Here is a 22,260-nt window from a genome sequence, read left to right on the forward strand (position 1 = left end):
TAACAAAGGGGATGAATTTCCACTAACGTGGAAAAGAAAAAAAGTGAAGACGGGATAAAGCAAAGGAAATAAAATGCAAACCCGACCAGAAATGTGGAGACGCGCCGTGCCATGCTCTGCGCCGGTGGGACATAGAACATGACGGACACGTCTTGTGGAAGGACGTCAGTGGAAAAGTTCAGTTTGAGTCAAACAAACTGTTTTGTCTCAACAAAATCTCAGCGGTTTGGTTTGGTTTTGACTAATTTCATTTTTGGAAGATTTAAAAACAGAGATTTGGGAACAAAAAGTCATTGAAAACCGACCAACTTTTGGCCAAACTTTCGAGGCTCAGCCCAAGGCCGGGGCAGGTTCCCCGCAGCCCACTGCCCTTGTCGCAGTCCTGGGGGCAAAGCTCGTTTGAAAATCTGGGCTCAAGTGATGGAGCCTGTGGCAGGGCCACAACATGAACTCGATTCTTCGGTGTCCCTCTCTGCTGTCTTCCCCACACAATCATCCCGTTCTCCTCCCTTTATGCTACGTCTACCTCCTCCACTTCCACAGTTCTTGCCTACTGAGCACTCCCTATGTACCCCCTCCCCGATCTTCCCTCCCTACTGGTCCCTCTGCCTCATCCTCCTTTTATTTATTGTGTGTGTTCTCGTGTGCCTTCCTCCTGGGGAGACGGAGCCCAGTCACAGACTAGATGCTGTACGAACACACGCCAAAAGACGGTCCCTGTCCAAAGGGCTTCCAATCTAACTCTCCACCAAGAGAGAACAGGCGGACACAGACAGACCAGCAGGGAGTTCAAGGAAACAATATTGGTCGGCATCCGGATAGTCTGGGGTGTCCCATGCTGCCTCTACACCTGCAACAGTCTCCCACTTTAAACTTCCTACTTCGACTGTAAACTCTTTGGGGGGGGGGGGGGGGGGGGGGCAAGAACAGGCTGTTTGTCCTGTGTTTGTACAGCTCCTAACCCCATGGGGTCCTGGACTATAATGGTGTACTGTGTAAGGACACGATCCAGAGACTTTACATGAATGGATTCTCCACAGACGAGGGAGATTGGACCAAGTGGGACTCAGCCAATTTCTTCTACCTGCAACTCCTATGAGCTAAGCACATCACAGTATGTGGAGTACTGTCCCAAAATGCTCAGCAAAGGAATAATTCATTTGTGTTCTTGATGCAGAGAAGAACACTTCAGGGGTGTGTGGACGCTGTGCACATAATGGACTCCTGACCATAGATGGGGTCTCCAGATATTGCCATGGTTATGCAAATTTTGCATCAGTGTAAGCCAATGAGGGAGAGGCCTGTGCATAGAATCATAGAATATCAGGGGTGGAAGGGACCTCAGGAGGTCATCTAGTCCAACCCCCTACTCAAAGAAGGACCAATCCCCAGACAATTTTTTACCCCAGATCTCTAAATGGCCCCCTCAAGGATTGAACTCACAACCCTGGGTTTAGCAGGCCAATGCCAGGGGCTAAGAGATTAGACATGCAGACACCTTGTGGAAAGGGGGAATGCTTTTTAAAGGGTGGGAGTGGGAACGCGGGGCTGGCTGGAGAGCAGGAGTTCTTATCAGCAAAGAGGATCACCCACTAAGCCGACGTGCAGCGGCACGTGGAGCCAGAGCACAGACCCTCAGCAGGAGATTGTCCCAGCACCACCAGGGCTACAGTCAATATGTGTGATCCTGAGCTAGTACAAGTCAGTACAGTGTCAGGAGATGTTGGAGCTAGTCCCAACTCTGCCACTGCTCTATTGTGTGACCTTGGGCAAGTCATGTAGCCTCTGCCTCAGTTCCCCTATCTATGTCGTGTGTATATAGCCCTACCTCCCAGGGGTGCTGGGAGGTTAACTACACTGGGGATTGTGAAGCACTCGGAGACCTGGGGATGGAGCCATATAAGTGCTCTATGCTGATTGCTCAAATGTCCCGGGCTAAGTCTTCACCTCTCCCGCCTCCACACCTGCCCCTTGTTACACCGTCTGCACCTCTTCCCCTCTGGGTGTAATGATAAGGCCTTCGTCTGCAGCTAGATTGAAAGAGCAGCGGCCATTAACTGAGAAGCAGGAAGTCATATCCTCACATTCCATCTAAATTACATTAAAACAATGTCATATCCGGCTGTTAAGAAGGAGACCCCCGTCCTAATGGCCCCCACTATCACCAGATTAACCATTTTAAGATCTGGTTCTTTAAGAAAACTTAGTTTGATAGCGTCTGTCTGTCAAAAAATCACTTATCACCAGTTGTGGTTGTGAAAACCTCATTTCTTCATTGTTTTGTCATTATGGTTCCTTCCCTATTGTTTATCTGTATGGTCTCTGTCTGGTTCTTTAATTTTTTTCTGTCTGTACATAATTAATTTTGCTGGGTATAAATTAATTAAGGTAGTGGGGTAGGACTGGTTAAAGAATTTTGTTACACGTGTTAGAATTGGTTAGTAAAACTTAATAAAATGATTGATTAAGCTGTAGCTAAACAGGATTCAAATTTCACTATATAAACTGGGGTCCAAAAGGAAGTTCTTTGGGAACCAACTCCAGGACACAGCCCCAAAGATCAGAGCGGCCAGACCTCAACTCTCTGCCAATGACACCGTGCAGAGACTGGAGTCCCCCAGATGGACCCGCTCCTGACTGGCCAGCAGGGAAAAGTTCATCTGTCTTATTGGGAGCGGTGAGCATGGTGTGTGTAGCGTGTGCGTCTGTTTGTGGGATTGTTAATAAATAAGGATAAGGATATTACTGTGTAAGGTTCTTTCATCGGTAAAAGGTCCTGCAAACCTGCTGGGTGCGCCCTGAGCCCTGGGAACAGGATACAGGTGGGTGCCCTAGAGTGTGAGTAACAGAGAATTTTGTGCGGGTAACATGGTCTCTGCGTGCATCCCCTCAGGCGTCAGCCCTTCTGCCTTTACTTCTCCTGGCACGCAATGCCACAATTCTCCCAAGCCTACCCCGAGCCCTGGGCTACATTCCCCCTTCCCCCGCCCCCCCCGGCATCCTGAAGGTGTGACCACGTTCGGCATGGGCAGTTCTTCCCTTTGGGAATCTGTGACTGGTGTACAGCAACCAGACAGCCTTCTGCAGACAACAGCGCTAGTTATCTTCGCAGTAGGAACAAAGCTTTTAGAGAGAGAGGACTTTTAAAGACAGTCTCCAGCCAGCTCTTCCCCTACAGTCTCACCATCCCCTGCTAGTGACCTAGGCAGGCCCAGCAGGGTCATGTCCCAGTCTGGTTCCCTCAAATACCCACCCCCCGTTTAGCCCCCTGCATACACACACTTGAGCGGGTCTCTTTTAAATCCTGCTCTAGTTCTTTTGTTCTTCGGTGTTCCCGGCCTGTGGACTTTCAAGACAGACCCTGTAGGCTGAGCCGAAGCCCTGAGAGCCCATAGGTCCGGCGCTGTCCTTTGCCAACTCAAGTGCTGGCCAAGCGGGCGCTTACCTGGAGCCGCTCCTTTCCGTCCTGCCTGTCTCCCCAGTCAGCCCACTGTTGAGTTAAGCCAATCTATTCCTACAGTAACATCCCAATCGCCAGGCCAGTGTACAGCAGTTTATGCTAGGGGCCCTGGTGACTGCTTTGACGGTCGTGGGCTCTGAGACTGGGCATGAACGCACCCTTCAATTAACAGAACTGTCAGGCTGGGCTAATCAGAACCGCCTCCCTCCCCCGGCAAGGGGAAAGGGGGTTTTGATCCCACCCAGGAGTCTGGCCTGAGTGGGGAGCAGGTGTGTGTAAATCACACACAGCAGCGAGGCGGAGGCAAGAAGCCAGAAAGCCAAGCCGTAGCCCGAGAGCACAGACACACCCTGGAGAAAGCTGGACAGCTGTTGGGGCTGGTGTTGGCTACAGCGACTTGGGGCTGCGAGCTCAGAAACTGCCCCTTTCGTTCTCGGTTCCTCCTGCATTTCCCTGTAACAAAACAAACAAGACAGCATCAGACAAGATACCAGACTCCATCACTTTCTACTTCCCACCGGCACAGCCCCAGGGGCCCTGAAATCTGACTAGCCGCTCGGATCACAAAGGGGCAGCTGTATTCATGAATTATTACCAAGCAGCTCCACATCCATCCCTCCTTCCCCTCATCCCTCTTCTCCCTGCTCTGTTCACCCCACCTTCTCCCGTCCCACGTCCATTTAGCTAATGGAACTACTAAACCCCACTCCCCCCAAAATGGGAGGACCAACATGACATGTACCCCCATCACCCTGATCGCTGTTGGAATGTTTTAGCCCCCACCCCTGTTGTGTTGCCTATTTAGATTATAGGATTTTCAGGACAGGGACTGTCTGCAACCCTGTGTTTGTACAGCTCCAAGCACCCTGCCCTCCCTTGTTTTCAGCAGGTCCTTCAGCACTACTGTGATAAACACAATCACTGAGATATTGCAATTGAATAAAGCCACCTTTCTCAAACCATCCGCTCCAGCTTTAAACCAGAAGCCCAGAACGCCACTTGTTTCTTATTCATCACCCAGATTGCTACATGGATTTCTTGCACATTGTTTAATTCCCCAAGAGGAAGCTGGAGAAGGAAGAGCTTGCGAATTCAGCTGCATGTGGTTGAGTTTCAGAGAATGGTGCCAAAAGACAGAAGCGTGTGGTGGGTTTGGATCTCGGTGCTGTGTGCTGGAACCGGTGAGTCCAGAGTCAGGGACTGGGGGTGAGGATCGGGGACTGTTTTATTTCTAGTGGGCTTTAGTGGCCCTGGCTGCACCTGCGAGAGGAGAGATCTGTGCTTACGGATGTAGCTGACGCTCGCAGCCTCTGCAAGGCTAGGGGGCTTTTATAACATAACAGAGCATCAAGCGAAAGCAAAACCCCCGGAGGGTGAATCTGGCTTAGTGGCTAGGGCCGGGGAATGGAAGCAGGACTCCTGGCTTCTGGTCCCAGCTCTGGGAAGGGCAGGTCGTCTAATCATTAGAAAGAGGGGAGTTGGAAGCGGGGCTACAGAGCTCCACTGGTCAGCGTGGGATAGGACGGAGCGTGGTCCAGTAGTCACAGTAGGGCGCTGAGTGATGGTCTCAACTTGGTCACTGACTGGTTTGTGACCCTGGGCTAGGGTGACCAGATGTCCCATTTTTAAAGGGACAGTCCCCTTTTGGGGGACTTTTTCTTATATAGGCGCCTATTACCCCCCACCCTCTGTCCCGTTTTTTCACACTTGCTATCTGGTAACCCCACCCTGGACAAGGTCCAGGAACACCGTACAAGTGGTGCTCTGCCACTGGTCCCCCACACCCGGGGTCCTTCCTCTGCATGATGCCGTAGAAGAATTTGAAAACTCCCCATAATACAGCTGGGCAAAGCTGTAGGTGTGGTTGGCTACTGGGATTTCTTTTCTGACCCCTAGAGCCACAAAACTGATGCCTTAAAACAAGATTGAATTAGGTTTCACAAAGGTGCCACAAGTACTCCTGTTCTTCTTTTTGCGGATACAGACTAACACGGCTGTTACACTCAATATATGTTCCATTCTATATGCATCCGAAGAAGTGGGCTGTAGTCCACGAAAGCTTATGCTCTAATAAATTTGTTAGTCTCTAAGGTGCCACAAGTACTCCTGTTCTTCTTTTTGAAGATTGAATTAGTCTTTTAGCACAGAAAATGACAAGTGTCTCTGTTGGTTAATTATCCAGCGTTAGCCCTTTGTATAATCCAGAGTATTGGATTCTCCTGCAGCAGGGAGTTCACAGATTGGCTGCACTGGGGCACGTCTACGCTACAAAAAGAAGTGTGAGTTTAACTCAGGTTAGCTAAACCGGGTTCAGATAGCAGTGGAGATAAGGCAGCTCGGCGTCTAACTTGGGTTAGCAGCGCGAGTTCAAGCCTAGAGAGCAGCCTGGGGTTGAACCTGTGCAGCTAACGCAGGTCGAATGAAGAGTTTGTGTGTTGGCTGCTCTTTTATTCCGAATTAGCTAATCAGAGTGAAAACCTCAGACAACATTTCCTGCCACTTGGCCTACACGTCTCCTTTGCCGGGATGCCTATACAAAGAGCAGGACAATGGTTAGGCTGCTGGGGAGCGGAGACCCCAGCCTATCAGGGGGATGGCTGTTGTCTCACTGTTTCCTGGTGCTCCCCCGTCTCTTGTCTGTACTTTGATTGTCAGCCCTTTGGGGAAGGGGCTTGTCTTTGCTTGATGCATATTTGTACAGCACCTGGCGCCACGGGGTCCTGCTCCGTGGCTGGGGCTCCTAAATGCGACGGTTACACAAATAAACAACCACTTTGCTTTAAGTCTCCCTGCCACTGATTTCCATCCCCTGACCTCGGGCCTGTTTCTCACGGACGCTGAGCCATCCCTGGCTAGGCGCCGACATTCTAGAGATCGCTGCACGCTCGCAGAGCTGAGTCGGGGGCAGCGGGCGAGTTTCCCAGCCGCCTGGGAGGGTCAGTCTGAGGCGGCTCGGGGTCCTGCTGTTTCCATCCGTCACCGTGAGGCAGCAAAGTAACCGCTCGATGCTCCCCTTGTTTTCGCATGAGCTCCGGGGGAAGCGTTGCTTAACATCACTTCAGCGCCGTGCTTCTAGGAGGATTGCTCGAGCAGGGGTTGGGCAACAGCTGCTTCACCCAACAGGCGCTTCCTGTCAGTCAGAGATGTGGTCGGTCCCTCCTAGGGAGCCGCTGCGCTCGCTGCTTCCGTTGGTGCTGTGGCGGCAGTGGTGAGGTTAATCCAGCTTACAGGCCTTGATTCTAATTCCCATGGAGGCGCTCTGCTGCTTGCTTTGGTTGATCAAAAAGGAAGTGTCGGACCTCGCTGAGGAGGAGGAATTGTAAACAGAGGGGCACCAAGGATTTTGTCAGGCAGGCACAAAGTCCTGGTTCCCTCAAACAGCAGGGAGAGAGCACACAGCCTGGGGCACAAGTCACAAGCCAGATACGCCAGTCCTGTGCCCAAGCAGGACTGACATAGGACAGGACCAGCCCTCCCTCCCCCCCGTCAGCCCCCCGGCCTGGACTCTCCAGGGTCACCCCGTTGCTCCACATTCCATAGGCTTTGCCTTCACTGCTGCGGCCGGTTGGGTTTTCACATCGAGATCGCTCTCCTAGTGGAGAGCAGGCACAAGGCAGGTAGTCAGGGTTAGTACGTACACCCTGCCCAGACCCCTGGGGAGGGCCTTGGGGGGGGGGGAGCTAAGACAAAGCCTTAGCTTGCAGCTGCATGTCGGGTGAGGTCAAGTGGGTCAAGCTTCGTTCCTTTAATGACTCCGAATTGTTGACCGCTTGTATCTGCCCTTTGAGCGAGTAGGAATCTCATCTCCTCGCCCTCTGTTGCGGGCTCATTACGGGACGCTTGCAGGGGTCGGAATTACAGTGACACCCACTTGATGCTGCCAAGATGGCTCCCAGAGGACCGATCAAGACACGTGTTCTCAGCTTCCCAAAGAGCTCCGCCCACAACGGCCCACGCGCAGCCAACCAGACACTCGGTGTAGAGCATTGCTTGGCTGCGTGTGCTCTGAGGGCGGGACACCGTTATAGATCAGAGAGCTGGTCAGCCAATCAAATGCACCCCAAAGCCCGTGGTCCTTGGCGTGCCCATCCCTCCAGCACCAGGCTTGATGCACAAGTCCCGAGTTCCCATCCAAACGGCTCTTTTCTCCTGCAGGACAGGTGGAAATGTAGAGTTCCCAGGCAGACTGTAACCCCTGTTTTCACCTTTGGGGGTGCGGGGAACGGAGTTCAGGCTCAGAGATGGGTGCCGTGACATTCTGTCCCTTAGAACAGTGGTTTTCAACCTTCTTTCATTTGTAGACCTCTAAAAAATGTCAAAGGGAGGCGCAGACCCCTTTGGAAATCTTAGGCCTAGACTGCGGCTCCCTGGGGGTCCGCAGCCCCGAGAACCAGAGCCTTAGAGCTGGTTACTATCCCAAGGGGCGAGGGAATGTCAGAAACCTGCATGAGGCATCCGCTTGAATGGGAAGCTAATGAATGCAGGCAATTCTTTCAAACCTCCCTGCTTTGCAATGCAGACCCCCAGATTGCCTGGCATTACCATGTCTTTAAAGGAATATTAGCACTTCATATGCAAAGGCTTAGCCCCTGCAGGGATGAGCTCCGCAGAAAAGCTTCTGGATAATATTCCCTTAGACTGGGGGGGGGGGGGCGGGGGGGATTTCTCAGATCCTGGGAACAGATGCAGGGCCCAATTCTCCACTCAGACCAACTTTGTGCAGCTACTTCTCCATTTGCACCCATGAGTGCCTTTTATGGAGTCACTTCTGATTGACACTGGGATAAAGGAAGAAGTGGGTTTAAGACGTGCATCAGAAGAAGTGGGTTTAAGACGTGCATCTGAAGAAGTGGGTTTTTTCCCCACGAAAGCGTATGCTCAAATAAATCTGTTCGTTTTTAAGGTGCCACCGGACTCCTTGTTGTTTTTGTGGTTACAGACTAACACGGCGATCCCCTGAGACTTGGGATAAGAGAGAGGTCCATCAAGCTGTTAGTCTCAGCCTGACCTGGTTACTCCAGGTTGTGCATGTTAATCATCCACTCCCCCTTCCTTTTGTATGCAACCATCTCTCTGCACGGAGCACCTGGAATATTTCTGAGCAGTGACAATCAAGGCTTTCAGTCTCGCATTCCGATTCATTTCTGCTGGGGGCCTGTGCACACCAGGATTAAATGGGGGCATTTTCGAACACGTTTTAAAGAAAACTCTTTTCATCCTAGTGTGCCCAGGCCCAAAGAGATTAGCGCATGCACCAGCTCACAGGATCAGGACCAGCCGGTCATGTACCATGTTAGATTAGATTGAGTAGGTAGGTGGATGGATCGCACAGGACTGGGGCCAAGAGAGGGGGTTGGGGACAGAGCAACGCCCATACCAACGCCGCAGCAGCTGGTAACTCCTCCGCGCTCTCCCGGGGATCTCAACTAGCAGGTACCGTAGCCTGGGAGAGTGTTTCTCAATGACCAGTCTGTGGACTGGCACCGGTCCCTGAGATCTCCCTGACGCAGTTTAAGGCAGCAACCAGTCCCTGGTATCAAAAAGGTTGAGAAATACTGGCCTAGCTACAAGAGGATTCAAGTGCCTGCTCTATAGGGTGACCAGATGTCCCGATTTTATAGGGACAGTCCCAATTTTTGGGTCTTTTTCTTATATAGGCTTTTATTACCCCCCACCCCGTCCTGATTTTTCATACTTGCTGTCTGGTCACCCTCCTGCTCTACCACAGACTTGCTGCAGGACTTTGGGCAAGTCACTTAGACTCTGATCCTCAGAGGTATTTCGGTATCTAACGCCTATTGGCATGGGCAGTAGGGGTGGAGGGCTGCTGCAGCACCCCCAGGTTTTATGTGGGGTCCTGGCTACTGGCCCCGTGCCCAGGGTCCCGGCTGCCAGCCCTGCATGCAGGACTCCGCTACTGGCCCCGCGCCTGCCCCCAGCCATAGCTCCAGCCTCGGCCCCTTTACCCTGTCTGTGTCTCCACCTTCTGGAGACATGGCCCTGCTCCCAACCCCCACTCTGAGGGGTGGGGGCGCGAGGTAAAGCGTTTTGGGATCATTTTGCTGGCTTTCAGCGCCTCCACTATAAAAAGCGTTCCAGCACCACTGCCCATTGGGCCACCAGGCTCTGTGCCTCAGTTTCCCCATGTGTACAATGAGGATAATAGCTCTGCCCTGCCTCACAGGGGTGTTGCAAGGATAACTATGTTAAGGATTGCGAGGCACAACCTACAGCGATGGGGGCCAGATAAGCACAACTGACAAGCATCCCTCTGTCTCCATGCATGCAATCTGCGACACACTCACTTCTGACTTCTGCAACGTACTTCCTGGCTTCACACGTATTCATAGGATGTGACTCTGTGTCATCCCTATCTGGTATTGAGGGGGGAAAATCTGTGTTTAATATTGTCAGCACGAAGGGAGCATACCACTTCAGAGATCCTTCAGAGATTGATGGACAAGCTGCAATTTCTGCAGTAAGGAAGTTGGCAGCAGTGTTGTATGTCCAGAATGAGAAAGAAAAGGAGACCCCCAGAGACCTCAACTGCTTGCCCCTCAATTTAGCCCTTGACAAGTCACTGGGCAAACGCCCACCATGTGGACAGTCTTGAAGAACATGTCATAAGAGCATCTTGGCAAACACAGAGTTGGATGTCTTTGTATATTGAGACACCGGATGTTGGATCACCATTGCCACAGGGATGGAAAAATGTGAATGATTGATGAACGACTTCCTGTGTCCTTCAAGGGCCCAGTGGGATCTGAGCTTCTACAAGCCCTTATTTGTGCCTCTATCAGAAGGGGTAGCCGCACAATCAGCTGTGTCTGTAGCCAGAACAATTTGCCCTGGACAGACCTGTGTACACGCCAAGGCAATGAAAACTGTGGTCTCCTACACACTCTCGTCAGCGATCAGAATGATGAACAAGATGATGATAGAGCTGGTGACCTTTCTAGTCAACATCGTCACCTTTCAATGAGACCTGTATACGTTTATTATTAGATTTGTTTTACCTTTTAGATTATTGTTGTGATGCTTTGAGGTCACAAAGGAATCGGTGCTGCCTGAGTGGAGCAGACGGGCAGGATCAGATGAGAGAATCTGGCCTGCTGAATGGCAACGTGTATTTTACGCAGAAGAGAGAGGGGTAAAGGCAGAGCGGGCGTTAGCTGATACAGTTTCATTGATCTCAGTTGGAGCCAGGGGTAGCTCTATGTTTTTTTGCGCCCCAAGCACGGCAGTCAGGCCGTCTTCGGCGGCATGCCTGCGGGCGGTCACGCAGATTCGACGGCGTTTCTGCAGGTGATCTGCCAGTCCCGCGGCTTCGGCGTACCCGCCGCCGAATTGCCGCCGAAGCCGCGGGACCGGCGGACCTCCCACAGGCACGCTGCCGAAGGCAGCCTGACTGCCGCCCTCACAGCGACCGGCACATCGCCCCCCGCGGCTTGCCACCCCAGGCACGCGCTTGCTGCACTGGTGCCTGGAGCCACTCCTGGTTAGAGCAGCATCGACATAGGCCAGGTCTGGATTAGTCCCAATATTGCCAACTCTTGTGATCGTATCGTGAGACTCACAATTGGAGCTGAGCAAATAACTGATTTTTTCAGTTCAGTGACCAAACCAAAAATCTAAAAAGTCAGTTCGCTTTGAACCAAAACTGAATATTTTTGTTGTTGTTCTTCCCCTCGCTGAAACAAACAAACAAAAAAAATTAGTTTGGGTCAAATGAAATGTTTTGAAAATGTTGTTTTGAATCAACATGGTTTGATTTGACATTTCCCCTTCACACCCTCCAAAAAAGAAATTATTTTTTTCCTGTACAAACTATTTGCTGAATTCGACCCAAATTTGCAAATAGTTTTGGTTCCCTGAAAAAAAAAATGTTGGGGGGCAAATTTACCATTCACTGACATATTTTTGCCCAGCTCTGTTCACACTGTTTGGTGTTTTTCAAAGCGCCTGCTCCTGGAATCCTGTGATTAGATAATAATCTCCACTTCCTTTATTTGTTTAACAAACAAACAAACCACTGTGACAGACCCAGACCAGTGGGGTACAGGAGTCTGGTAGAGGGCAAATATATTGGTCACTGGATGAGTAGTTTTCTGTTCCCTGAGTGACCAGAGCAGGGGCTGCACTAGAGTAATCAGGAACCTGCTAGAACCAGTTAAGGCAGGCAGGCTAATTAGGACACCTGGAGCCAATTAAGAAGAAGCTGCTAGAATCAATTAAGGCAGGCTAATCAGGGCACCTGGGTTTTAAAAGGAGCTCACTTCAGTTTGTGGTGTGAGTGTAAGGAGCTGGGAGCAAGAGGCATAAGGAGCTGAGAGTGAAAGGGTGTGCTGCTAGAGCACTGAGGAGCACAAGTGTTATCAGACACCAGGAGGAAGGTCCTGTGGTGAGACCTAAGGAAGGTGTTTGGAGGAGGAGTTGTAGCTGTCATGCAGCTGTTATAGGAGGCACTATAGACAGCTGCAGTCCACAGGGCCCTGGGCTGGAACCCGGAGTAGAGGGCAGGGCTGGGTTCCCCCCGAAACCTCCCAATTGACCTGGACTGTGGGCTCTTCCAGAGGGGAAGGTCTCTGGGCTGTTCCCCAACCCACATGGTGAATCTCTGAGGCAAGAAAATCTGCCAATAAGCGCAGGACCCACCAAGATAGAGGAGGAACTTTGTCACACCACATGTTTCTAGCCTGCAGGGTTAGAAAGTGAAAAGCTTGACAACATGAAGCAATTGGACCTTAGAGGCCCAGAAATCAGGAGGCAAACAGAGAGAATTGTAAGTTAATTACTAGCTGAAAAATATGAGATTTAAATAAGCTGTGTTGACTTTTGTGAGCTTGCCTCCTGGTTTTTAAGCGCTTGGGTTGGCAATTAATATTAATTATCTGTATTGTTGTATTACCTGGGAGCCCTGTTCATGGACTAGCACCCCACTCATGTAGGCATTGAAACAGCACACAAGTGCTGTGTCTATGAAGTGCTAATGTGCCATTTTTCATTTAAAAACAAAACCTGTCGCAATTTTTGCAGTTGCCAGAGCAGCAGAACAAGGACAATCGTCCAAGGACCCGGGGCAAAGTGGGCCTGTTGGAGGAACAGCGAGCTACTTCACCTGGACAGCAGAGAGAACAGACCGAAATGCAACATGGGGCACTACAAACACAGCCACCTCCACAGGAGGACCCACAACGCCCAACACAACAGTTCTCATCCCAGTACAGGACACCCCTGGGCACAAAACCAGTAAGTCTTGGGCAGAAAGCTCTGCCAACCGCCTTCAGGGCGAGCCCCCACTCCCCTCCCCTCGCTGAGCTGTTACCCATGAGTGAATCCACTCAGATGAACCCAGGGATTTCTTGCCAAAGGGGATGTGGCAGACTTCAGCAGGTTGGGAATGGTTTGAATGACTCAGAAATTTGAACTGGGTGTACCTGTAGCCACACAGGCATTGGAGGAGCCAAGAGCAGCTCAAGGAAAACCTCTGCTCAGCACACAGCCTGGGTCAAAGACACAGCAAAGGAGAAACGAAGCTGTATTGAGAGAGAGAGTAGCAGCATCTTCCCCCATTCCAGAACTAGGTCCATCCACGCAGCGTGTATCCTCCTCCCCACCAAAGCGCCACTCAACACAGACTTTAATACTAACCCTTCCCTTCCCAGGGCTGGTTTATTAGCCAAGCTACAGTTTCTTGAAAGGAGCTCTCTGTCCTGCTGGTGCGGTGTCGCTTCTAGGCACGCTGGGTACAAGTTTCCAAGAAAACTTGGGGAGTCTAGATCTCCTGGAAAGCCAATGAGGGCGAAGCGCCTCAGTCCCCCAAAAGCTGCTTATGTGTCCGAGTCACTTAGGTGACTTCCAAAATGTTAACCTTTAGCATCCCCCACAAACTGCAAATGGAGGTGACTGCAAGCTCTCTGGGGCAGAGGCCATCTCTTTAGTCTGTTTGTACAGCACCTAGCACTGGGGGCCCTGGGCCACCCCAATACAGATCATAAAGATTAGGTTGTAGGATTTACTCCCTGACTGCAATGACAGGCAGCTGCATTTGCAGACACTGCAGTTGGATCTGCCACACCTGTGCCTAGAGCACTGGATTGGGATTCTGAAGACCGGCGTTCTAGCCCCAGCTCTGCCACTGGCCTGCTGGGTGACCGTGGGCAAATCACTTCCCTGCTCCATGCCTCAGCGTCCCCATCTGTGCAATGGGCAGGATGATCCTGACCTCCCTTTGTGAGGCGCTTGGCGAGCAAAGGATGACGATTGTCCCCGTGTCAACCCAGCAGGGCAGCTGTCAAAGCCAGCGATTGCAATCCACTCCGGGGAGGGGATCTGCAACGTCACCTTGACCCGCACCATGCGGGAAAGGACATCACCAGCCTGGGAAGAGCCACGTTCTGTTGATAGAGCCCGTTCTCCGCATCACCCAGAAGCCGGCCAATGGCTTCCTGAACTACATCTGCACCATCTGCAGTGCGGAGAGCAAGAATTCCAGCACGGTGGCCCCGAGCGACGAAGCAGTCGGCGGGGGGGGGGGGGGGGGTGGCTCAGTGGTTTGAGCATTGGCCTGCTAAACCCAGGGTTGTGAGTTCAATCCTTGAGGGGCCATTTGGGGATTGGTCCTGCTTTGAGCAGGGGGTTGGACTAGATGACCTCCTGAGGTCCCTTCAAACCCTAATAATCTGATTCCCACCCACAGCTCAGCATGTTCACTAGATAGGTCTACAGCCTACTGGTTAGAGCACTGGCCTGGGACTCAGGAGCCCTGAGTTCTACTCCCGCCACTGGGAAAGTCACATCCTGCCTTGCCTCAGTTTCCCTTCCTGCCCTTTATCTGCTTTGACTGTAAGCTCCTTGGGGGCAGAGGCTGCACCTAAGGGCCAGCCCTCTCTGTGATAGACGGCACAGGGCAGAGTGACAAGCGGGTTTATGGCAGTGAACTAACGGGAGACCTTTCCGGGCTGCTCTGAATCAACCAGGCTCTGTTGCCATCCCTGGAGCTGTATGGATTGACACCAGCTAAAGAGTTGTCCCTGGCTGTGACTCAATTCCTTCTCTTCCCTTTGTAGGAGCCTCGGCTTTCAGCTCGATCAAGTACTGGGTCCCGCCGGCGTTCATGGTCATTGCGTTGATCACCCTGTATTTCACGTACAGGAAGACCACAGAGAGAGGTGCGGGGTGTGGCTTGGCTGTGGGCCTGGAATTTCCAGGCCCAGTTCTGATCTCAACTGTCCTGTTAACTTCAGTGACAGGCAGGAGGTGACTCTGAATTAGGCAGGTCAGCTGCCTGGTTTTAAACCAGACAGTCCTTCTTTTGAGGGGCCGATACGGAGACAAACCTGGACTGCGCGTTGAGGCCAGCCGGGCTGAGGCGCAGTGGCATTCTCTGTGCAGCATGACCTTGTGCGCCCCGTGCAATACGATGCCATTGCACATTGCTACGCCAGAAAGCAACCTTGCTGCAGGCACCTACAGCCCTTCGGGACTTACGCTGCACACTGTGGGCCCAGCAGGGACCGATTTTAGATCCTGCTGCTCCCAAACCTCAGGCCCCTGCCACCTGAGCTACAGGAGAATCCCCATCAGTGGCTAGCCACGTAGGGTCTATGACACTATGGGGTAGTTTTGATTTCATCCAGTAGAGAGCAACGATGCACTCACACACTAGCCAGCTCATTAAGGGAGTCAGGGTTGAAACTTCACTTTAGTCTCCTGCCAAAGCCCTTTGCGCGCCCCCCCCCCCCACTCCCCGCCTCCCTCAATCCACCCCCCCCACCACACTGCTTTCTTTGGAGAATGCAGAAGAACATAAAAAAACATTTATTCCCCCGGTGATTTAACTTAACGCTGCCCTTTGGTTTTGTTCCTCAGAAAGCCGCAGCAGAGCCGGGTCCATTGAGGAATCCTCGGGTAAGATTCACTCCCCTCCTTCCATTCTATTCACACATCATTGGGGTATCAGAATCGTGAGGATCGGGGGGTGCCCAAGGGCCAGAACCTCAAAATTATTTAAGGGCCTAACTCCCACCGATGGCCTGATTTCACCAGGATTTAGGCACCCATACATCTTTAAGGCTCTGGACCTGAGTGCTTTAGCAGCACAAATCTCATGGACTCTCAATGGGATGGTCTCTCGAATACCCTGGGACCAACATGGCTACAACAACACTGCAAACAAGATTCCCCCCCTGCCCCCATCATGGTCTATTTTTCTTTCCCTTCTTTTGCACTTTCCGTTCATTGCGCATTGCCAGTTTCCATGGCTCAGCACAGTTGGGGCTAAATCCTACAAACATGTATTAGTTACACCTATTGCAGCAGAACCTGGAGCCTCAGCCATGGCCCAGGACCCCACGATGCTAGGAGCTGTACGAACACAGGCAACACAGACCGTCCCTGCCCCAAGGTATTTAAGGGCCTGACCCCCATTGGCCTGATTTCAATGGGAGTTAGCTGCCCAAATCCCTTTGAGGAGCTGTGGCCGAGCCCCCTGATTGCTCTGAGCAGGAACGGGTGTGGAGCACCTGCTTTTCCTGGGTGGTTTTTCTTTGTGGGTTTATTACCAGCCCAATGCTTTGTATTGCAGACTCTGATTCACAAGACAATCAAGCGGTTCAAAGTGCAGCCCATGTTATCCCCCATCCGGAGGTAGGTCCCTAAGAGATTTCCTGCCCCAGTGAAATTGTTACTTCCCTCCCCTCCTGCCACCCAGCAAATGACCATCCGCGCCCGGATTAGAACCCGGCTCGTTCTTTGAGCTGGCCCAGCCTAATGGGGGGGGCGGGGGGAGGGGAGGAGAGAGAGGGGGCAGGAGGCTGAGAGACCCGAATCCCGCCTTCTGTTCCTGCCAGGCTTTCTATCGGACCCTGAGCCAGTCACCTCACTAGGCCTCCATTTCCTCATCTGTAAAATGGAGGAGTAAGTGATCCAGACCCTGCTTTGGAAAGAAGCTTGCATCTGTAGATCTCAAAACGCTCACCCCCCGGCGCCACTTACGGGTCTCTAATGCAATGACCCCACGGCTTAGAAAGCCTCAGTGTGAGCACCTGCGCACGAATGGGTCTTCATTCCTAGATTGCCTTAAACCATTTTTTTTCTTCAAATTTAGGGCCTGATTCAGCCCCTGTCTTAATCCAGTTTCATGCCCACATACCTCCCTTGATTCCAGCAGCCCTGCACCAGTACAAAAGTGGATTGAAACTATGGCCCTTACTTCTCATGGAAACATTGCTCAGTGATAGATACCTGGGCTCTATGCCGGGCTCTACCCCCAGGCCAGCCCCTGCATCTGTGTGACTCAGTTTCCCCACATAGGAATAACAATGCTTAGCAAGAATGCAACAGGGCTCTATCCATTCACATTTGGGAAGCATTTCAGAACACCCCCTAGGCAGGCAGCAGTGGGTTGGCTTATTCAAACATGCAGGCGAAGATCCATCTACCGTGGCTGTATTTTGTATTGCAGGCGTGGAATCAGACCCATGCAGAGACGCTGCAGGCAAAGGAGACGCTAACCACGGAGGAAAACGAAGCAGCTCTCTCTGACCCAGATCCTTCCCCCAGCCAGGCAAGAAGTCACTGCTCCTTGGTTTTACTTTTTGAAAATAATGAGCACCAGGACTGATGGAATTGCCCCTGGCCATCAGCTGCTACAAGAACTAGAGTGAAATCCTGGGGCCCCCGATGACCATGGCAAAACTTCACACTTAGTTCTGACTTCCTGCAGCACCCCTGACAGCTGCTCTGTCCAAACACCCTGCTCCCAACTTCTAGGCGGTGTCTGCTGGGCTTTTTGTCCTGCTCGGTCTCTCTCCTCCTGCCATGCCTGTCCCACCCACACACCCACGTACTCCTTCCCCAAAAGCAAAATCCTCTCCACCCAAACCTTAGACAACTTGACTAGCCTGCGGGCACATCTCCATCTTGGAGACAGCTAGGGCTGGATGAAGGGCAGCTGCTAAACAGATGCATTTAAGAGGTTTTTAACCCTCCCCCCATGACACACTTGCACTTTTCATCCATCGCTCATTAAGAGCTGGGTGTTGTTAATCCCCAATTAGCAAGGGGGGTCGCCAAAGGCTGCCTCTCCCCATCACACCCTGGGTGACTTACCTTGGAGGTCAGTCCCTGGGTGACAGCAGTCTTGCTGGCTGGGGCAGGTGCTACTGAAGGAGCCCATCCCATCCAGAGAGCCAGAGCAGCCCAAAGAAAATGAAAAACACTTCCACGGCTCACTGGTCTCCAGTCTCCCCACAGCTGCCTGGCGGGCAGGGGATGCAGCCTTTCCTACCCTCCAAGGAAGTCCCCGCCCTGGCACACCTGAGGCCGCAGGTGGGGCTGAGTGGTTAACCCCTTCCTGGTTTGGGAACGGAGGGGGGGAGTTGTCTGCCTGCCCGCAGGGCCTTTGCTCATGCCATCTCACTGAGAGCCTGAACCTGCTCTTCTTTCCACCAGCCCAAAGCAGGGATAACACAGGTGTGAGAGGAGAAGGAGAACTTCTCAGGCCTGTTCTAGCTGGGCTCAAAGCGCAGAGGAGTTTGCAGGTCACCGGGGAGGCTCTGAGCAGCGCCCAGAGATGAGTTGTCCTGATGCAAACTCCACAGCTGCCCCCAGCCAGTCGGGCTCCTGGAGAGCGGGCTGTGCGATCATTCCAGAATCTCGGGCCTGGGTGGGAGGGCTGGTTTTCTGCTTCTCTTGCCAGCTCCCATCCCGTGCCCAGCACCCACAAGTCACGGGCAGCTGCGTGCTGAAAGGGAAGTGCCTGTGGAAGCCTTTAAACTCTTCCCTGGCTTCCTTCCAGCTCATTTTCATGTGGATTTTGCTTCTCTTAGATTGAGCGGAACACAGCGGCTGATAGCGCGGCCCCACCCAGCTAGCCCACGATGTCTGAGCCTCCTGGCCCCTCTGCGCGATGCCAACACATGGAGAAACCACAGAGGCTTTGGTCGCTTCTGAAGAAAGCTCTGTACACCACTCCCACCCTGCCCCAAATCTTCCCCTGATGAAGGAGGGAAGTGACAGTCAGTCTCACCCCTTCCATGGCGCTTTTCTCCTGTAGATCTCAAGGTGCTTTGCAAGTGGGGGTACATATCAACAGCCCCATTTTAGAACGGGAAACTGAGGCACAGAAAGGTGATGTGACTGTGCCTATCAAGCCAGCAACAGAGCGAGGAAACAGAACCCAGCAATCCTAATACCCTGCCTGGCACTGGACTATGCTGCCTCGCCTTGATTGTGGTGCTGCTCCCTTGTGGATGGCAAACTTTGGTCCTGATTCTCCATAATGTTAAGCACGTGTCTAAATCCTAACGAGATTGGGGACTGGTTTTGGTTCCGGGAGTATCAAAACTGTAGAGCAATCTTGTGTGTGTGTACAATACACAGGATTTCATCCAATAAAGTAATATTTATCGTTTGAAACACGGCTGGCCCCAATTCTGGAACTAGTGGGAGTTGGGGGTTTGCAAAGAAAGCAGGATTAGGCCATATCTCAGCCCTGGGTGCGCGTCCCTCTCAGCCACTTGCTAGAGCGCTGTGAGGGAACCAGGGCCGGCTCCAGGGTTTTAGCCGCCCCAAGCAGCCAAACAAAAAAAGCCGCGATCGTGATATGCGGCGGGAGGTCCTTCGCTCCTAGCAGGAGTGAGGGACCATCCGCCGAACAGCTGGACGTGCCGCCCCTCTCCGGAGTGGCCGCCCCAAGCACCTGCTTGGTAAGATGGTGCCTGGAGCCGGCCCTGGAGGGAACCCTGCTGCTAGATTATTTAAGCCCCTGGAGCCTGAACACAGCCCTGGGGCACAGACCCCCTGTCTACCACCCCCTGCTGAGGGCTGGAGCCCACCGACCAGGGTCTAGCCCCTGGCTCAGTGCTGACCCATCTGCCATTGCTTAAACACGCCCTCTGCCAGAACCCCACCCAAAGGGGTGACCACTGACCTCTCTCAGAGGCGCACACCGGGCCCTGGATTCTAACCCCATCGTTGTCAGTGAACAGAGAAAGCACAGGGGAGTACAGCTTCCACAGACCCTCACCTGCAACCCGGGGTCCCGCCCACCCACCCCGCTCGCTCACCCTTCCCAGCGGAGTCTGGGGGGGACCAGCTGTTCTCGGGGAGGTAGGCAGGGTCCCCTGGCTCATCAAGCTCCTACGTGCTGGGTGGCTTCTCGCTCCTCTTGAGCCGGAGAAGAACAGGCCCTGAGTAAGGCAGCTCCTGCCCTTTTGTAACACTTAGCCCCCTTTGTCAGGTGGCTTCCTGCTCACCCTCCTCAGGTGGTTCCAGACCCCCCGATCCCAGGTGACTTGACCCCCGATCCTCAGAGGTATTTAGGTGCCTAACTCCCATTGGCACCAGATGCCTTTGAGGATCTGAGCCTTCCGACAATGCCAGGCAACCTCTAAACCAGTTCTCCTGGTTGGAAGCCAGTCTGTTGCTTCGAGACACTCTATTTCAATGGGCGAGCACTCCCAATTTAACAACCTGCTATTTCCAGCCTTGGTCCACTTCTGCCCTGGCCCACTACAGCTCTGCTGGAATTTTGGTCCCAAGGGATGCGAATGGACACCAGAGAAAAGGCTGCACCTTCAAAATGGAGTTCTCAGCTCGGTACAGATATGCCCCGAGAGCTCATCATCTCATACCGATTTCCTACACTGTACAGAGAGCGTCCCCAGATCGTCCCAGGCCCACAGCGAAGGAGGCCGGGTTCAGCTGCGGATACCGACGCTTGGAGAGGCATGTCTAAAAAGCCACAGTGGGCCGCGTTGGATCTCAGTGACACCAGTGAAAATGCAGAGGGCTCTGGCGTCCCCTTGCCTTGTACCTTGTGTTGTCACTCACGCTGGGACAAGGGGTAAAATTCTACTACACCCAGGCAGTAACATTTTACCTGTCTACCTTGGGTACTTACATGGCCCTCCATTACTCGGTTATGAGCACTTCACAATCTTTAATGCACCCTGTGAGGTCATAGCGCAGTTTTATCATCTCTGGATAGACTAAGGTCTCAGGCCCCACCCCTCCTCCCGCTTTCCAAGGCAGGCACAAGGTGCAAGGGAATCAGTCGCTGCACTGAAGCCAGTAATTACTTCAGATTCACACCAGGAAGTGAGCTGAGCTCGTTAAATGCAAACTGAGCAAAAGCAGAAATATCTAGCTTATGTTTTAAAATTATCTTGGTTAAAGCAGATAGCGACGCTGCTTCCTCTTTCTGGGAATTGGTACACATTGGTTTACAGAAATGCACTTATCTGTAACACAAACATTTTTCTGGGCCCCGTTTTTTGATCTGAATGGTCCACAAAAGTCCAGCCACCAAAGGGCAAGTCGGGGGTATTCACCGCTCAGCGTCAGGGGGTCTGATGGAATTTCTAGCTGGGTTTTTTTTCAGGCTGCGCTCTGGGGGATTCTGACCCCCCTAGGGGCAATGGTGCTGGGTCTGACTGGGAACCCGTGACTGCGTCCGGCAAAAAGTCCCACCACAAGATCACAGCTTTGACTCGACAAGCTCACGTGGGCGGGGTCCAGGGAGTCACGCCAGCCCTAGGACCGGTGCAGTTCCCTGGTGCCAGCAGCAGAGGGCGCTGGAGTGCAGACAAAGGCGACACCTGTTGGTCCAGTTCATTGTTGCCCCGAGGCCCTTGACACCTGCACCCACATGCAGCATCTCGGAAGGGGCCATGCTGGGGGTGGAGCAGGAACAGGGCGTGGGAGGACCAAAGGAGAGAGGGCGTGGTCAAGTTGGGAGGGGGCGTGTTCCTCTGGCCCCATGGCAGGGATGCATGTTAGGGCAAAGACCGCCCGAAATGCAAACCCCGTGTCTCTCTCCCTGGAGGGGGCTGGCACAAGGAGACAGGGCAATTTGGCTCCTGTCTTAGCTCTGGCCCCAAGATGTTTGCTCCAATGGTTTAGCAGACTTGGTGATCTGGAGGCCCCTTCTTTGCTAGTGTAGACGTGCCCAGAGTCTGTCAGCCAATCTCGCACAGCTGGGCTGAGCACGGCGGCTGGGATGGGGGGGTTGTTTACAGAAGCACCATGGTCTGTAGCAGATTTGTTGCAGGACTAGTCCACCAGCAGGGTATTAACAGCGCCTTCAGCCTCCTACCCCACGCACTTCCTAGCATACAGACCTGATTCCCCAGCACACTGGACCACACACAGCCATTTGCACTGGTGCAAACTGAGTGTGAGAAGCTGCTGGTTCCAAGTGCTGGCGTTTCACGCTCCGGTGCCATGGAGAATTACATCCAGGGGCATGAGGGTACCCCCAACTCCAAATGAGTTTGCTGCTGTCCACAGTCCTCTCTGAGGAAGAGACGGGGCTGGATCTTCCATGGAAAAGGTGGAAGGGGAAAATAAGACAATGCAAAAGCCAAAGGAAATGACTCATGCCCCAAAACCATGGCACCTTTGTCAGGTGACTCATTCTGAGGACGATGAAGCACAAGTGGATTGGTGGGGGCAATGGGCCTGGGGTCTGGTTTCAAAGAAAACCGGATGATTTGGGGTGAGTGGGGGGGAAGACTCCCCCCCCACCTTGTTCTATTTGCTTAGCAAACTCTCCCTTGCACCCCCCCCGGAGCTCCTGCCATGAAATGGCAGGTGCTGATCACTGGATCATTCTGCAGCACATGTGCATGCACACACACGTGTTTGTGTGTCACGCATGTGCTCATGTGTACATGAACACACAATGATCTACTCTGCTGCTGCTAACGCTGAACTTTTCGTAGCTGACATTTCCGCGGGGTGCATCTTTTTATAGTTGTTGTCTGCAAAAAAGCAAGGTGCTATTTGCATACTCA

At 52.7% G+C, this 22,260-nt stretch overlaps 1 protein-coding gene across 1 annotated transcript; it reads left to right on the top strand.

The window, feature by feature from the left end:
• The first annotated feature begins 4,531 nt into the window (after window positions 1–4,531).
• Window positions 4,532–17,121, top strand: LOC117869705. Its single transcript, XM_034756756.1, has 6 exons — window positions 4,532–4,641; window positions 12,497–12,709; window positions 14,530–14,631; window positions 15,332–15,370; window positions 16,047–16,108; window positions 16,926–17,121. The coding sequence occupies exons 1-6, from the start codon at window positions 4,581–4,583 to the stop codon at window positions 17,082–17,084; spliced, it is 636 nt and encodes a 211-aa protein (XP_034612647.1). The 5' UTR covers window positions 4,532–4,580; the 3' UTR covers window positions 17,085–17,121.
• The last annotated feature ends 5,139 nt before the right edge of the window (window positions 17,122–22,260 follow it).

Source organism: Trachemys scripta, chromosome 24 (assembly GCF_013100865.1).
Source record: "Trachemys scripta elegans isolate TJP31775 chromosome 24, CAS_Tse_1.0, whole genome shotgun sequence".
NCBI classification, from domain to species: Eukaryota; Metazoa; Chordata; order Testudines; family Emydidae; genus Trachemys; species Trachemys scripta.

Excerpts from the sequence above, each read along its gene's own strand:
- LOC117869705 (XM_034756756.1), top strand. The coding sequence starts at position 4,581 with ATGGTGCCAAAAGACAGAAGCGTGTGGTGGGTTTGGATCTCGGTGCTG. Across the intron at positions 4,642-12,496 it reads GGTGCTGTGTGCTGGAACCG|TTGCCAGAGCAGCAGAACAA; the intron begins GTGAGTCCAGAG and ends CAATTTTTGCAG. Across the intron at positions 12,710-14,529 it reads CACCCCTGGGCACAAAACCA|GAGCCTCGGCTTTCAGCTCG; the intron begins GTAAGTCTTGGG and ends TTCCCTTTGTAG.